This window comes from Antechinus flavipes, chromosome 2 (genome assembly GCF_016432865.1).
Source record: "Antechinus flavipes isolate AdamAnt ecotype Samford, QLD, Australia chromosome 2, AdamAnt_v2, whole genome shotgun sequence".
NCBI classification, from domain to species: Eukaryota; Metazoa; Chordata; class Mammalia; order Dasyuromorphia; family Dasyuridae; genus Antechinus; species Antechinus flavipes.
Genome location: NC_067399.1, coordinates 356740143 through 356759201, shown reverse-complemented (window position 1 = coordinate 356759201; position 19059 = coordinate 356740143). Strand labels below are relative to the sequence as shown.

The window sequence follows — 19059 nt, the reverse complement described above, 5'->3', positions numbered from 1 at the left end:
TTTTTTTTTTTTTTTTTTGCTTCTATTTATATCTCCAGTGCTTAGCATAGTGCCTGACATGTAGTAAGCACTTAATAAACAAATATATATCCTTATGTATCATAGTAACATATCATGTGAGAAGTAATGAGGGCCTGAATAAGGACCAAGGCTATGAAAGAGAAAGGAAAGAGATGGTTTCAATAAATGTAAAGATGGCACTGACATGAGACAGCCAGATGGTGCAGTGAATAGACCATCAGCCCTGGAGTCAGGAGGATCTAGGTTCAAATCTGGCCTCTCTTAAGACCTTCTAGCTGTGTGACCCTGGGCACAGCTAGAATCCTAGTGCCTCATCAAAAAAAAAAAAAAAAAAAAAGATATTACTAATAAGATGTGGCAACTGATTTGAGGGGCTAAAAGAGAAGAAACAAAGATCATTTTGAGATTTTGAACTTAGGTGTCTGGTTCTAAGAACTTTTTGATGTATCAGTAGAGATGTCCCCTAGGAGCAAAAGAGACTAGGTCTAATATACTAAATTGAGGGTCAGAAAACCAGAGTCTGAATATCATTTCTACTACCTAACTTACTGTGTGAGTTCACTCTTTTGGGGTCCCAATTTCGTCATAAATATGGAAGATGGCCTGGATGATTTTCTAAGGTTCTTCTTAGACCTAAATCCTGTGATCCTATGTTAGGAATGTCCCCACTAAATAAGCTTTTTTTTTATTGTCTTGGGGTTATTGTGAATAAATTTTCTATTTGGATAGAGAGAAATATTGATGTACAAAGTTTTATTTTCAGCAACAAGATTATATTCTTGTTAAGTCCAAACATCTGGATAAATATTTTACATTTCAGACACTCTGAGTCAAATTTCTTGACAGTGGCAGCAGCAGGACCTGGGCTACCAAAGGTGGAGCCAGGAAGAAGGCAAAACCCATGCTTCTACCTCAGAGAGACACAGACTGTCTTTGCTTGCTGAATAGAAATATTCCTTACATTTCTCAAAACATGATCCAAAAATTAAAGTATGACAAAGCCCAAACTTTTTCTCTGAATGATGAGTTGATATAAACTGATTAAACACAAAATAAACTAAAATTATCTTGTAAAAATGTCTAGACTGTTCATGAACATGGAGTAATCTAGAAACTCCTTTCACCATTTGCACGATCAAAAGATATGTCCAATAACAAGATGTGGTTACAAGTCCTTTAAAAGCTTAAGTCTAGTAGCCATCATCATCATCCAAGTCACAGCCATAATCTGAAATGTAAAGAGAAAACATATATTACCAGCGAATATAACTATGAGTTACAAAAGAAAGAAAAATGAATCATTGTTCATGTACAATTATATTGCTAAATTCAGAGTGAGTTCTTTTGACTCTGAATTCATGGTATATATTACCTCTGCTACTTTAGGCAATTAATTGCATCATGTCTTGTGACATATTTTATATTATTATTTTTATCAGTTGACAAACATTTATAAAATGATTACTATATAACAAGTACTGTGCTAAGCACTATGGATATAAGAAAGATATAAGAAAGAAAGGTCAAAAAAAAGTATGCCCGATTCTCAAGGAGTATCTATACTTTCTAATGGAGAAGATAGTACATAAAAACTCAACATACAAGATATATGTAGACCATGATGATAACTGAAAGAGGAAGGTAGCCACTGAAGAGATCAGGAGGAACCTCTTATTCTAGAGCAGTCTTGTTAATTAATGTGCTTATTTTGTCTTTGTTAAATCTAGAGTGACTTAGGCCATAATAGGTGCTTATCAAGGTCTGTGAATGTGTGCGAATGATGGCAAAGGAAAACATATATTACTGAGCATTTTCACTGAATTATGTAATTTTGGAAACTTATTGTCAAATAGTAAAATGCTGCCCAGAGTTTATAATAATAAAAATAGCAACAACAATGATGTTGATTGCTATTACCACTATTACTACAATTACAATTACTATCAGTAAGGTGGACCTAGAGACAGGAAACCTAGGCTCAAAACCCAGTTCTATTACTATGTGACCATAAATACTCTTCACCCCAAGGGGCCTTTGGTTTCCTCATTGGAGGATGAATCTTATTTTTATTTATTTATTTATTTGTTTTATTTTATTTAATAATAACTTTATATTGACAGAATCCATGCCAGGGTAATTTTTTTACAACATTATCCCTTGCACTCGCTTCTGTTTCGATTTTTCCCCTCCCTCCCTCCACCCCCTCCCCTAGATAGCAAGCAGTCCTATATATGTTAGATATGTTGCAGTACATCCTAGATACAATATATGTTTGTAGAACTGAACAGTTCTCTTGTTGCACAGGGAGAATTGGATTCAGAAGGTAAAAATAACCTGAGAAGAAAAACAAAAATTCAAATAGTTCACATTTGTTTCCCAGTGTTCTTTCTTTGGGTGTAGCTGCTTCTATCTATCATTTATCAATTGAAACTCAGGTCTCTCTGTCAAAGAAATCTACTTCCATCAGAATACATCCTCATACAATATTGTTGTCAAAGTGTATAATGATCTCCTGGTTCTGCTCATTTCACTTAGCATCAGTTCATGTAAGTCTCTCCATGCCTCTCTGTATTCATCCTGCTGGTCATTTCTTACAGAACAATAATATTCCATAACATTCATACACCACAATTTACCCAACCATTCTCCAATTGATGGGCATCCATTCAATTTCCAGTTTCTAGCCACTACAAACAGGGCTGCCACAAACATTTTGGCACATACAGGTCCCTTTCCCTTCTTTAGTATCTCTTTGGGTTATACCCCAATAGTAGTACTGCTGGATCAAAGGGTATGCACAGTTTGATAACTTTTTGAGCATAATCCCAGATTGCTCTCTAGAATGGTTGGATTCATTCACAACTCCACCAACAATGCATCAGTGTCCCAGTTTTCCCGCATCCCCTCCAACATTCATCATTATTTTTTCCTGTCATCTTAGCCAATCTGACAGGTGTGTAGTGGTATCTCAGAGTTGTCTTAATTTGCATTTCTCTGATCAATAGTGATTTGGAACACTCTTTCATATGACTGGTAATAGTTTCAATTTCATCATCCGAAAATTGTCTGTTCATATCCTTTGACCATTTATCAATTGGAGAATGGCTTGATTTCTTATAAATTAGAGTCAGTTCTCTATATATATGGAAATGAGGCCTTTATCAGAACCTTTAACTGTGAAGATGTTTTCCCAGTTTGTTGCTTCCCTTCTAATCTTGTTTGCATTAGTTTTGTTTGTACAAAGGCTTTTTAATTTGATATAATCGAAATTTTCTATTTTGTGATCAGTAATGGTCTCTAGTTCATCTTTGGTCACAAATTTCTTTCTCTGGAGGATGAATCTTAAAGAGGGCATGAAATGATAGTAGACAACTGAAAGGGGACAGAAAAGAACTGTGGTAAATCAGATAATATACTGCTACTTATAAGCAGTCCAACTAACTGATTTAAGTCCCAGGAAATAGATTTACCAATATTCTTAATTTCGCTTTCTTAAGTCATATCAAAACACCTTCTCTCCCGTTGCCCTCCTCCCCTGCCCATCAGTCCTACCTACCATTTCCTCCCATTAATTGAAGGGCACTCATGCAATGATCCTCTTCTTCTTCTATCTCTTCTTCTTCAACATCATCATCATGATTATATAGTACTGGTCCACTTTCAACCACAATATTTGGAGGCTTTACAAGGTCTACAATCTGTGTCTGTGAATTGAGAAGTGATACCTACAAAAAAAAAGTTAAAGTGGGAAGGTTCCTTCTACTTTAATTCCACCTAAGCCAAAGTATAGGTGATACCTATACTTTTTAGGCTCCTTTGAGTTCTAGTATTTGAGAGAGTGATAAAAGACCAGAAACAGATAATTCCATGTCATTTTTCCACATCTGAAAAGTATTTCAAATTCAAATATTTTAAGCTAGATCAAACTTCAGAATAAAATTAAACATGAGACAACTGGTCATTGAAGTTCTTACTCCCACTAATTCAGACAATAAATTTCTGAGATGCTATCATGATGGGCTATGAAAGGGTCTCTTCATATGGTGTTAAAATAAAACTGGTGCATTTGCTATTGGCATGTTTATGGAAGAAAAAATGCACTTTTAAATCATGTCATATAAAATAGGGACAAGTCCTTGGAATAAATAGAATGTCAACATAAAAGAAGGTGGCAGAACTCAGCTTATTTTGCTTTTTTTCTCTTTGTCATCTCCAAGAACATTCTTCCCTCCTTTGTTTCACAAACATAGGTCTGGACTACTTTATTGAAACAAAAACTCTGGCAGATTCTTTAAAGTCTGAAGGACTTTCCAGATCTCTGGAAAAGAGAGTTTTAGCAGACTTCAGGGACAAGATAAGCCAAAAGTGTAAGATGGGAGATGAAAAAAGTTAATGTGATCTTAAACTACACTAAAGTGAATTGGCATCCAAAATATAACAAGGATGTATGCAACTTTATTCTACTGTAAGTCACCCTTCCCATCAAGACCTGCCCAACCCTAAACACCAAACCCTCATTCTGGCAAACAGAATCCCAAATTAAAATGTCTTACTGCTCCTAGAAATGCTAACCATCCCCTTTTCAAGCTTTGTTTTGACTTCTGAGCTATCACAAAGTGCTGCAAGGCAAACCAGTCATTTGAAGAGCATATTTACTTGTTATTTATCTATCTAAAAGATAAAATAAAATAGACTGTACAATACTTAAGTGGACCTGTTGTTTTAAAAATATAAAAGCACAGAATTTATAATTAGGAAGGACCTTGGAGATCATCTAGTTCAGTCTCCTAATTTTTACAGATGAGGAAATCAAAGCCTGGAGTTTCAGTAACTTGTCTAAGCACATGTAATATCTAAATGTATTGTAAAGGTATCAGTTCATGCCCTTACTCATACAGCTTTACATTCATGTATAACTGGTTAAGGAGGAAACAGACAAAGGGACCCTTTCTTTTTCTGTTCCTCCAGTACCTTCAGTAAAAGCCAGGTCTTTAAAAAATGTTTAAAACAAAATTCTATTGAAAACAATTTTCTGAACAAGAGTAAGACAACATGACCGCTGTCTTAGTCTTTAATAGTACGGTTCATACCATTTCATCCAAAAATCAAATTTCAACATTAGATAGCTCATATAGAAACTAGTATTAAAAATTTGGTGTTTACTTAAAAGACTCAACTTAGGAAGATCTAGAAAGCTGTTTGTGTTTTGCTCCTCACGAACTTCTACTCAGTTCTCTATATTCATGTTGGTAAGGAGATATAGAACTTAGAGAGAAACATTATAAAGCAGAACAGACCTATTGGTCAAAACCTGTTAAGATTTTTAGAGCTTATCAACCTGTAGGTTTATATATTACATTCCTTACAGGAGGAAAGTAATCTTATTTCCTTCTTTGACAACTGATAAACCTAAATATAAATCTTTGTCAATGAAAGGCTTAAATTAAGTAGTATATGTAGTTTAGATTACCCAAACTCTGGATACCAGATATAGGAATTAATCAGACCCACATTTCGGACAAATGTTCTGATTCTTTATCTAAGTCATCTTTACTCCCTTCTTCAGGATAACTTCTTTCTTTCTGGGGAAGAGAATCAAAATAAATGCCCAGCAAATTGAAGGCCTGTCTCAAGGAGGTCTAACAAATGCCAATCTCCCAAGGACTTTAAGGATTTGTGACCTTAGGGAAAGGAATATTTCAGTAATATTCACTTAGGAAAGAGATCAATAGTAAAAAGTCAATGCTTTTAACTAACCTCTCTTGTTGAAACCTTTTTAGCTGGTTGTGTAGAAACCAATGGTCTCAATCTGTAAAGAAAAAAAAAGATACTCATAAATGAAAATAAGAACAATTTTGAAGGCATAGACTAATTTTACATTTGGATCATCACAGCCCTGAACTAGCATACTGAAGGCACTAAATAATACTTTTGATTTTAGATACATTTTTAATATTTTAAAAAGGCCTATATTTTGTAGGATTTTTAAAAAGCAAAAATAAATACTGTCAAAGATTTTTTCTGTATTTACTGACACAATTACATAGTTTTAGATGTCTTGTTTTTAATGATTAAATTGTTTTCCTATTGTTGAATCACCCCTGCAATACGAATATATATATATCTCATTGTGATTTGGTTTTTAACCTTATCACTCAACTGGAAGTTTTCTTTCCAAAGTTAGCAATAATTTCTTAATTTCCAAATCTGATAGTCTTCTCGATCTTAATTCTTTTCCACATCTTACTGAATTTAATGCTTTGCTACTGTCTTTTTTCAGGGTTTTTGTGACACTACTCTCATCTTCTTTATCTCCTAGTTGTCTAAGCAAATATACACAAAATACATAAATGTGTATATTTGCGTTATTTATGCTACAAGTATTTTTATTATATAGTTGCTGTTCCCCTGTTAGGACAAACATACATTGAAGGTAGGGATTGTTACATTCTTTGTACTTGTACCTTTCTATTACATTCACATACCACAATTTGTTTATCATTCCCTAATTAATGGACATCTGTTTTATTTCCAGCTTTTTGCTACTATAAAATTTTTTTCTAAAAATTATCTAGTATAACACTCCCAGAGAAAGGGGTGTACGGCATTTTTCCTTCTAAGTATGCTGTAGTGTATTTTGGTGTATATGGGTTCTTTCTTTAAAATTTTTTCTTTCTTACAATTACTAACCTGATGAATAGCAACACAAATTTCAACATGAAAAGAAAAAAAAGGCTCTTAAATGAAATTATGAATCTCTATTATGTACATGTTTTTCTTTTAAAGTCTATATTAAATACTGTTGTACCAAAATTATCCTACTTGTCTCTCTGACCATTTTTCTGCTCTCTTCTGTGCATTTTTAAAAAAATTAATGCTTTTCCCCTCACATTTCTCCCTGTCCCAACTCCTCTTTCCAAAATAAATTTCTTTCCTTATAATAAATAAGTTTATAAATTCACACACTAATAATTTCTGAAAATATATGTCTAACCCTGTGCTTAATGTTCATTACCTATCAAGAGATAGAAGTATATTTCTTCTCTAGACTTTTGGAATTTTAACCTGTTATGAATTGAAGAGAATACCAGTCTCTCTCTTTTTTTTTTTTTTTTAATTTTTTTATTTAATAATTACATTATATTTACACTCATTTCTGTTCCGATTTTTTTTTCCCCTCCCTCCCTCCACCCCCTCCCCTAGATGGCAAGCAGTCCTTTATATGTTGGATATGTTGCAGGAATACCAGTCTCTCAATGTTGTTTTTCTTTACAATATATTCTTCTTTGTTCTGCTCAATTCACTTTGTATCACTTCATAGATCATAGGTTTTTCAGGATCTATTATTCCTTTCATTATCTATCAGAGTAGTAAATTCCATCATATTCTTATACCATAATTTGTTCAGTCATTCCCCAATTGATGGGTAAACAATTATTACAAGTTTTCTAGAGTAAAAAAGAGGGGATCTATAAATAAATGTGTGTGTTTACATGATACACATGGCAGTGGTACCAAAGGGTATAAACAGTTGAGTGATTTACAGAGATAGTTCCCTTTTCATAATAGCTATGTGTTCTGTTTCATAGTTTTGTCAACAATGCTTCTCCCACTGCTCCTTAACAACTATCATTTTCCTTTTTATTATTTTTGTTAATCTGATTGAGTGGAAGGTAGAGGTTCAGAATTTTTCCAAATTATGTTTTTCTTATTATTAGTGATATTGAGCATTTTTTATTTGCTACTAGTTTTCTTTTGAGAACTACCTTTTCATATCCTTTGATGGTTTATCAACTGGGGAATGCTTGTTGTTCTTATACATTTACATTTATTCTTTGTATATCAGTTCCAGATAACATGAGCAATAACATTAAAAACTAGATAATTCCTCTTATCCTCATAATCACAGAAACCTTTTAAAAACAGAAATTATGGCATAAAGAAAAAGCTACTTCACCCCTCTCCATGGTCAAGGTTACCAAGAATAAAAAAGAAGGCAACAACTTTTCAAGTCCTCAAAGAAAACAAAACCATGACCTTATGCTCACTGAGCCTGGGTTTGCTACCAGTAATAAGCTTGCACCAGCAGATCCAAGAATTGGACACAAAATCACAACAAAATCTAGCTCCCCACCGTGGTTCCCTCTCTCTCTTTCCAGAGACTCTGATAGATAGATGGAACTAGAGCTAGTCTACCAATCCCATGCTACTAATAGATATCAGACTGGACAACACTGTAGCACTACTGGAGTCTGGAACTGGAATGGACACCCTGTATCACCAGTGCTACAATGCTCTAAAATGCTAGTGCTAGTCCAAAAGTACCAAGGAACAGGGGACAAAGATAGTAGCACTTCACCAATACAACATACAGCTGGGACTAGGTCTGAAGGAAGCAGAAGTGGGCAGAGACTCAGCTAGGCTGGTGAACCATGATTTGCTTAATGTAGGAAGAGGCTGAGATGCTTTGAGATAAAAATCACTATCAGAAAAAGTGAGTGTTGTCAGCAAGACTTTAAAATTATCAAGTTTGATGTTGAAATTAAATAAGGCACCCAGAAGGCAATGAATAATGTTGGTCCTGCCCATCTAAGAGAAGAGTAAGGCAAATGGCAGGAATTTTGAGAGATTTGCTATATCCAGGTTTGGCATGTGCCTATTTCTAGGACTTTTTTTTTTAAACGAGGGTGTGGTTGCTGCACAGGTAAAGAGACGACAAGTGTACACCAAAGGTGGGGGAGTGGTCCTGAAAAAAGCATGAAGATCCTCATGCCAGAGGTGTTATTATTCCTTAAACACTCCATATATGGGCCGATTGATTAGTTGGGGGATGTCTGCCCAAACATAGAAAGATTTCCCCTGGTGGAATTAGCAGATGAGAATAATTCCAACAATCATTTAGGTGGCTGAAGCAGGTGCTGTAAAGTACTTTATTTTGGTAAGACACCAAAGACTCCAAGACTGTCTACTGCAATTTGTATCAACTTAAGTTGTCCTGACTTTTGCCATGCTACTGGACTTTGATGATTCTGGAAGATTAAGACCGGTATTTTGTGCCATTCTGTCTCACTTGAATACAATTCATATGCAAGGAAGACATCACTCTACTAAGGTCATTTCTTTATAAATGAAAGATGATTCACTACATAATAGCAGCAATGATACAGTAATGATTTCCCAATCTGGACATGGCTCCTTGTCTCCATCTGAAAATATCTGTCTGTCATGAAGTAATAGTTAATATAGATGAAAATATCATGAAGGATATCTTCATGTCCGAGCTCACATGATATAGATATTTTTAATTAGCCTTAGGCCAAGATGCTTCATTGGTCAAGCTGTGGCCAATTAGCTTTCCTGAGGGGAGGAAGTTTTATCAAGAAAGCACCTATGGAAGCTGAGATCAAAGGAAGTCTTGTGGAGATTGTGTTTGTGGAAAAAGCTATGTCAGGTTAATGGGAACTGAATCAAAAAATTGTTCAAGGGAGAGAAAAAATAAAATTATCAAAGGTCTTGAATATAAGCAAATGAATAAACATGAAAATAACAACAGAGGGAAACATGACTTCTGGATCTGGTAATACTTAATACAGCAAAACAAAGAAGATGATTCAACATTTGATGAGACTGAGGACTCTGTGGAATTTGAAGAGAATGTGGAACCATGAATTCCTGAGTGGATTAAAAGAAAATAAGAATCACGAGAGCAGAATGCATTGCCTGCATAGTAAAAATAATGGGCAAAATTTAAAAAAAAATCCTGGAATCTGCAATAATAAGAAAAAAGAAAGAAACAAAAGAGAAAACAGTGACTTGAGAATGCAAATATACAGAAGTGAAGAACAATCTAGAAGAGAAGCAAAAAACAATTACACTGAACAAAAACATACTATGTAAGCAAAATATATCAGTCTTAAAGATGATATGCAAAGAACCTGGCAGAGGAAAAAACACAAACAAAATAATCCTTAATATCATAACGCTGGCTAACTGCTCATAACTTCTGAAAGGAGAAAATGAAATTCCAGTTGAAATATCACAGATCTCATTACAGGAAACAATTCATATATGAACAAGTTCTGAAAGAGATCAGGAGAAAGATCTTCAAGTACAAAGAAAAGGCAATTGGAATAACACAAGATTATTCTGTACCCATTAGAAAACATGGAAGAGAATGAAATGTGTTATGAAGAGCAACTGATGTCAGAATATAGCCCAGATTGACCTAGCCTGAAAATATGAATTCAACCATACAAGAAAAATTATGAACATTCAATAATATAGAACTTGAAACATTTTTATAATGAAAACCAGAAATGAAGAGATTATTTGTTTCTTAAGACACACAAAGAAGAGAAATGCATGAAGAATGAATAAATGAAGCAGCCAAGGACAACAATGAAAACAGAGAAATCAGTAAGAGATTTCTTTTTAAATGTGTGTAAGAAATAGGGATTAAGGCAGAAATCTGATAAAGATAACAGTAAAGAGGTATACAAGAGGCATTTGGACAGAATCTATAACAACCTGCTCATAACAATTAATATTATTATTATTATTATTTTTGTAGGCACATATTACATACAACATGGGAGGGTATGGTGATGGAAGAAGGGAGGATAGTGAGACGTATATGATAGTCTGGAGTCAAATCAGAAGCTAGTAAAGAGAAGAAGATAGAAGGTGACTATTGTGGTCTCAGAAATAGATTAGCCTATAAGGATGGGGAGGAAAGACTCAAAAAGGAACAGAAAAGGAGGTCTTAGTTTAGTGGTAGAAGGGAGTTCCACTGACAAAGTCTTATGAGTGAAAAGAATGGTCCATGAAGGAAGTGAAGGCCTAAAGAAGGCCTGTGGGATTTAGCTCTTGAAAAGTACATTCATCTCAAATCAATAGGTGGGGAATTAGAACCCCTGGGATCAAGTGGCACCTGGAAGAATGGGAAAGCATAAATTCAAGGAGGAGATTTAGAAGTAAATTGGGGGGGAAATGATAATCAGCAGAAGATATAGATCACTGATGGGCTGCATATTTGGAGACATTGTAAAGGAGAGGACTTATCAGGAGGCCAGGTTTTCTCTGATACCTGCAATAATTGACATTATTCTGGAAATAAGGCACAATATAAAAGAGGAATCAATAGGGGAAGTTATACAAAGTAGTGTCAGAAACCACCAAGAGGCAAAAGTCTAGAAGTATAACGTTGGAAACTTTGATTACATTAAGAATACAGAGGAAGGAGAAAACAGATAATTAGACGAGAGCATGAGTCAGAGAATGAGGGTCTAGAATAGACAGATAGTATAGATAATAGAGTAAGAATTCTTTTTTGGAAAGGGGCACAAAAAATGAAATATTTTTTAAAAGTCCAACAAATTAATGAACAAGAGTAAGTGAAGAAGAAAGGAAGTATCTAGTTGATCTATTTAGAGGAAAAATGTGGTGTGTGGGGGATTATATAACTAGATAATAACCATTAAGAGAAAAAGAACTAATACACAAAACTCTCAAGTTTTTCCCCAAAGGAAGAGATATAACAAATGAGAGAAAAGGATCAGAGTGAAGGAAAAGAGCCAATGGAAATAGGATCACCTTAAAAAAAAGATTTAAGTAATTGAAAAAACATCATACACTGCATTTATAGCAGAAGAAGAAAAAAATCATCACTTGAAAAGCAATATTAGATACAGAGGGAAAAAATATAAACCTAATTTTTATAATTGTGAATAAATTTTAAACTGTCCAATAATACAAAAAAGTGACATTAGATAAGAAAATGAAATCATACATTTCCTTGTATACAAGAAACACATTGAAAAAATAAAGTTATACACAAAATAAAACTAGTGGTTTTTTTTCTTTTGTTTTACTATACATCAAATGAATTCAGAAAAACAGGCTGTTAACCATATCTGAAAAAGTAAAAACAAACATTCAAAAAATAAAAAGAGATTAACAAGAAATCCATATTATGCTAATCTCACTAATAAATTTATATACTCTAAATGCCTTAGCATGCAAATTTATAATGGAAACATCTGAGTACAAGAGAAAAGACAGTAACAACAATGACAAAAGTCTTCAATATACTTTTCTCCATTATATATAAGTCATTTAATAGATAAAAAGGTTAAACATGGAATTAAACAAATTGCTGGAGGAACTAGAATTAACAAGATATAAGATATTTTCTGAATGGCATACATAACATGGAAATTTTACAAACTATTGCAAACAAAGGTAAAAAGGCAAAAATAGTCAATACATACTTTACAGATTATAATGCTATAAGAAAAGGAACTGATTGAAGCATCACAAACAAAAAATACAAATCCAAATGGAGACTGAACAATGAAATCTTAAACGAGTGGGCTCAAGAACAAATCATAGAAACAAATTAAAAACAATGTACAAAGAAAATAATGATGAAATAATACTCCAAATATAGTTAAAGCAGACCTCAGAGGAAAAATTATTTCCTTATAAACATATATTAACAAACTAGAAAAATTCTAAGCAAAATCCTACCAAGCCAATTAAAGGAATTTATGCAAGAAAACATTCACTATGATCAAGTAGGATTTATAGCAGGATGATTCAATATTAGGAAAACAATCAATATAATCAATTGCATTAAAAACCAAAAGATCCAAAACCACATGATCATCAATAAGAGAAAAACATTTGTTGACAAAAGTACAACACTCCTTATACTTTTTATGCCTATAAAGCACAGATATGAAGACTTTAAAAAATATTATAAAAACATCTATCTAAAACCAAAAGCAAACATTATATGTAATAGGATACTAGAATCTTTTCTAGAATATTTGAGAGTGAAACAAGCCTCCCCATTCTCTCCATCACTATTTGATAGTGATGTATCTGGTTTCAATTCCACAGAACTAGATGCCCCTCCTAGGTTAAGTGTATTCTAATCTCATCACCATAATTGATACCCTTTTATCAGATTTCTATTAGACAGTAAGCTAATTGGAAGCTGGACCTTTGTTTTTATCAATTGTACCCCCAGCACAGTGCCTGGCACATAGTGGGCACTAAATAAATATTTATTGGATTGGTTTTAATACTGGAAATGCTAGCAACTGCAAAAAGACAAAAGAAAGATGTTAAGATAATATGTAAAGAGGAAAAAAATTATCTCTCTTTGTTGATATGATGATTTATTTGGAAAATCTTAGGGAATCAGATGATGCTGAGAGAATTATTAACTCCAGCAAAGTGGCAGGCTACAAAATAAACATTCAAAAATCAACATTTCTATATAATGATAACAAAACACAAGAAGCAAGAATAGCAAGGAAAAACATTCCAAATAAATATAAAATGCATGAAATATGTGTGGATTGACCTCCCAAAGCACACAAAAGACTTAAGTTTAATTACAAAATACTTCTAAGAGAAAAAAAGAACTATAGCATTACCTAACATATGGATCTGAGCATTTAGACTTCTGGGACTCTCCTGAATTCAATTGTTTCTTCAAAAAACTGTTAAGATTTTTTTTTGTTTGTCCTTATTTTTTTTTTTTTATAGTTCTGCTTATATGGGCCTTCCTGAATAATTAAAGTTAGGGTTGATGAATAACAAATAGTACTGAAGTCATTTTAAGTCCTCTGAAATGGATTCCTGTAGGCCACATGATTCAGACCATACTCAGTAACTATTTTTCAAGGCCACAAATTTTACATTATTCTGCTCTAGAAGACCCTAGGGATATTACAAAACATACACTGATGATCTCAGTTTATCCTATAGTAGACTACTTCTTTGAAGATCATCCATTTTCTTATATATCTGAAATCTCTTTTCTGGCTGCTTCTCTATTGCAGCCTTTCATTGCCTCAAACAAGAGACAGACATTATTATTGTCTTCCAACTTTTTAAATAAATGTAGTATGGTATAATGGATAGAAGATATGGGCTTAAGTCCTTACCCCTGACACATACTGTCTATGAAGCCTGAGCTAATCTCTCAGGAATCCAGGAAACTCTTTATAGATTATTTTTTCAGGCTATAAATTTCAGAGAAAGTGCTGACTTGCAGTAGAGGAAGAAGTCTGGTAGTTCATCTGATAGTTCCCTACCCAATGAAATGACAAGTCTAGGTCCTATCCCTTTGGTATTTAAATTTATTATCCAGAAGAAATTTATTGAGGTATGCAGGGTGAAGAGTGTTTCTAAATCCATTTCCTGCCAATATTGCTAATGGATTTCTTCAAGTGTATTTGTTAAATAATGGCTCTTTTTTCACTTTGTATTTTTAAAGGTTTATCAAACATCAATACTTTGTGTCATTTTGGTAAGACAGCATACTTGTTCAGTTTCATTCATTTATTTCTCAACTTTTTGTACTAGATAGATTTTTTTTAAAAAATAACTTTTTATTAATAGACCCCACGCCAGGGTAATTTTTTACAGCATTATTCCTTGCACTCACTTCTGTTCCGATTTTTCCCCTCTCTCCCTCCATCCCCTCCCCCAGATGGCAAGCAGTCCTTTGCATGTTGAATAGGTTACAGTATATCCTAGATACAATATATGTGTATAGAACCGAAGAGTTTTCTTGTTGCACAGGGAGAATTGGATTCAGAAGGTATAAATAACCCGGGAAGAAAAACAAAAATGCAAGCAGTTTATATTCATTTCCCAGTGTTTTTCTTTGGGTGTAGCTGCTTCTGTCCATCCTTGATCAATTGAAACTGAATTAGCTCTCTTTATCAAAGAGATCCACTTCCATCAGAATACATCCTCAAACAATATCGTTGTTGAGGTATATAATGATCTCCTGGCTCTGCTCATTTCACTTAGCATCAGTTCATCAAAGATTCTGATAAAGGCCTCATTTCCAAAATATATAGAGAATTGATTCTAATTTATAAGAAATCAAACCATTCTCCAATTGATAAATGGTCAAAGGATATGAACAGACAATTCTCAGATGAAGAAATTGAAACTATTTATAGACATATGAAAATATGCTCCAAATCATTATTAATCAGAGAAATGCAAATTAAGACAACTCTGAGATACCACTACACACCTGTCAGATTGGCTAGAATGATAGGGAAAGATAATGCGGAATGTTGGAGGGCATGTGGGAAAACAGGGACACTGATACATTGTTGGTGGAAATGTGAACACATCCAGCCATTCTGGAGAGCAATTTGGAACTACGCTCAAAAAGTTATCAAACTGTGCATACCCTTTGATCCAGCAGTGTTTCTACTGGGCTTATACCCCAAAGAGATACTAAAGAAGGGAAAGGGACCTGTATGTGCCAAAATGTTTGTGGCAGCCCTGTTTGTAGTGGCTAGAAGCTGGAAAATGAATGGATGCCCATCAATTGGAGAATGGTTGAGTAAATTATGGTATATGAACGTTATGGAATATTATTGTTCTGTAAGGAATGACCAGCAGGATGAATATAGAGAGGACTGTACTAGATAGATTTGATGGTTGTAGAGGGTTGAAACTCTGAATAGGTGTATTTGAATCAAACAACCAAGCACTTAAGTAGGCTAATTACCTACTTGATATGAGACAATGACTCTATTAGCATATGTTTGGATAAATGGCTTTTCTCACAGTTGATGCTGGCTCAATGTTTGATGTTAAGATAATCATGGGCAAGGATTAGAGGGCGTAGGGACAGAAACCAGACTCACTTTGCAGCAGCAGCATGAGGAGAGAAGTTGGTGACTTTGTACTAGAGGGGGATACATCTTTGGCGAGCCTTGTGGCAGTTTGCCTGCTTCTTTCACTTCTTCTCCTAAAGACTAAGGACTTTTACTTATCCTGACTCTGGCTGAGCCTGAGGTCTCCAGGGAACTAGCCTGGACTTAACAGATGATGACAATTTTGTAGCATGTTTTAAAGATTAGGAATATACATCTACTTTTAAGCACTGCTCTTTAATTTTTTTTTGCCATATTTCTTTATAAATATACATTTCATTTTGTTTTTTTATGTAATTCTATGAAGAAATCTCTTGGTATTCTTTCAGTACATTGTTCCTGAAAATCACTCAATCCCAACTTTAATCAATTTATCCCTTTCTATTGCAGTACACAAACATGTCCTGATTTCTACCTCATGACCATTTAAAAACATACAACTCTCATTTAACTCTATCATTCTTTAAACTACCATCCTATTCATGGAGGATTTTATTGATATATAATTTTCCTTTTTTTTTTTTTTTTTTTAACTTTCACAACCAAACATCTTTTAAAAAGTCTATTCAAGTTGCCTTCACTTTATATTTTCCTGCTTACTTAACTCTGAAATCTGGCTTTCTATCTCATCATTCAAGTGACCATGTTCTCTCCAAAGTCAACAGTGACCTTTTTAATTGCCAAATCTCTTTACCTTTTTTCAGCTCTCATTCTTTTTGTTTTCTCTGCAGCATTTGATAGCACTAACCACCACCTCCTCTTCAATACCCTTTTCTTGCTAGATTTTTATGATTTATCTCTCTTGGTTTTCCTTCAGCTGTATATATCTGGATCCTCCTTATTTTCTGTTAATGAATCATTAGTTGGATTACATATTCTAATTGTGGGTATATCTTGGGGCTTTTTCATAGGTCCTTTTCTCTTCTTTCATCAACTCATCAACTTCCTTAGGTTTAATGATCGTTTCTATGTAGATGACTTCCAAATCTATATCTAGTTCTAGTCACAACTGTTTTCTGGACATTTCAAACTGGATTCCCATAGGCATCTCAAACTCAACATCTCATTTTTCCCATGAAACTAACTTCTCTATTTCTATAAGGGGTACTTCCATTCTAACTTGTCAGACAGGATTGCCACTGACTACTCATCTTTACATATCCAGTAAGGTGTCAGATCTTGTTCGTTCTACTTTCATAACATTTCTTGGATTTATTCCCTCTATTCATCATCTTATTTGGACTATTACAAAAGCCTTTTCATTGGTTTCCTTGATTTCTTTTTTTCTTTTTCCATCTTTCACATGGCTATCAAATGGTATTCCTTTAAAATAAGCCTGACATTCCTCTGTTCTATAAACTCCAATGGTTCAATCTTGTCAAAAGGGCCAAATATAAATTCTTTTGTTTAATTTTAAAGTCCTTTACAACCTGGCATAAGTCTACCTTTCCAGACATTATTTTCATTTCTTATTTCTGTACCTTTACTAAACTTCCAACCAATCATATTGCTTCTTGCAACTCAGCTCTATAACCAATCATACTTTTCTCAACCCCATGTCACCTATTTTGTTCTATTCTTTATTCTCTTCTCAAAACTTATAAAAGTGAAGCTGAATTTTTACTCAGGGTTTGTGGCCAGACAAAACAGAAGAGAGTAAAATTTAACCAGTCAATGAGCTTGATTTTGACTATGGTCAAATGTATGGTATGAGATCATTAATGAGTTTCTGTAAAAGGAAGCATTAATGACCAAAAAACCATCATGATTTCATGAAAAAAAGGTAGATCATAGTAGAATAAAAATAGCTAACCAAATATACAATAAAAAGAAATTAGGAGTTTGCAAGCACTAAAAGAATCTACCTAACAACTTCTGGTTCATATTTTTCCATCTTGTCTAGAAAAACATAAAGAGTAAACCTAGATATACATTTATAGAAACTGGAAGAAAGTACAACCATCACTTAGGCAGCAAGTACTCTAGCCTAGCTGGATTTATCTTTTTCATTTTATTTCTACTCTATATTTCACTAATCTTTGTAATTATAAGCTCATTTCCACTTCAAAGTATACCCTCTCCCGCCATTATACTCCTGCCTCCATTGGAAAAAAAAAAAGGAAAAGAAACAAACAATAACAAAATGATGTCCACATAACTTAGATGGATACATCCTTATTCAAAACACCATGGCAACACCTTAGATAGAAAGTTATACTGAAGGAAGTTTATTCTAGAAAAAACAAAGGATTTTTAATTTTTTTAATAGAATTCTTTATATGGCTTGTTTTTTGAATAAATATCTTCATTATAGTTGAGATTTAGTGAGATTGTTATCTTACCCTTGACTTTCATTGCATGAAGCCAACTTCTGCCTAGACTTTCATATCTTAATGATATTAAGGAGTGACGTAAACTAACAATATTATCATCTGTCAAAACAAAATAGTGAATTCAAGATTTTGCTAATGGTTCTTCTCTACTGCTGCATGAACTTCCACTCAAGAAACTTAATGTAACTTGTCTGAAATGTGCTGTTGTCTATATAAAAAGATAATGCTAATGACTTCATCATGGGTAGAGTATGTGCTTTAAGTTGTTCTTCTTGTGGTAAAAAGAAGTACATTTGCCTATTCACTACATAGGCTTCAAAAGAATGAATTTGTGTAAAGTTAAATGACATAGCTTCTGACCATAAAACAGAACCAATAATCAAAAATTGAACTTGCCAGCATGGCTACATTGTTCTAAAAAAGAACAAACCCTAAACATCTGCACAAAAACTTGCTTCTGTATCCTGCCAAAAAGAAAAAAAGTCACATGTACTAAATTACCTACATGACAAATCCTGTAATGAAAAGCATCTCCTCCCTAAAGACATGGTCAGTCCTTTTGACAGCATGGTTGTTTAAAAAAAGAAAAAGAAAAAGAAAAAAATGATTGAACATTTGAAAGGTGAAATGCAAGAAGGGACTAAACATTTATTATGTTTTATTATGTTTTAAACACTGTGCTAGAAGCTTATATGTATTATTTCATTTAACCCTGCCAATAATCCTAGAAGGTAGATGCTGTTATTTATTCCTACTTTTACAATTGAGGAAACTGAAGCAGATGTAACATGCTCAGGGTCACACAGCTACCAAGTGTCTGAGATTAGATTTGAACTCAAATCTTTCTTATTTCAGGCTCATTCAGCTGCCTCATTCCTCCTCACACTCAATAAATTCATAAAGTTGACAAAAAAAGGGAAAAAGACATTCTGGAGGAGCTGTGGGAAAACAAGCAAAAGCAAAAGGAAAACAAGTTCTTTTGATGAAACTGTCAATGGTTTAGCCAT

At 33.7% G+C, this 19059-nt stretch overlaps 1 protein-coding gene across 1 annotated transcript in view; it reads right to left on the bottom strand.

Annotated features, from left to right (window-relative positions):
* Positions 1–757: 757 nt before the first annotated feature.
* The window catches only part of BRF1 (BRF1 RNA polymerase III transcription initiation factor subunit), a 160060-nt gene continuing 141758 nt past the window's right edge, over positions 758–19059 (bottom strand). Inside the window, exons 16-18 of the mRNA XM_051978109.1 lie at positions 5779–5830; positions 3578–3746; positions 758–1249 (exon numbers count right to left, since the gene is read on the bottom strand). Of these exons, the coding sequence (XP_051834069.1) occupies positions 1212–1249; positions 3578–3746; positions 5779–5830 (259 nt within the window). The 3' untranslated portion in view covers positions 758–1211. The remainder of the gene's footprint in view (positions 1250–3577; positions 3747–5778; positions 5831–19059) is intronic.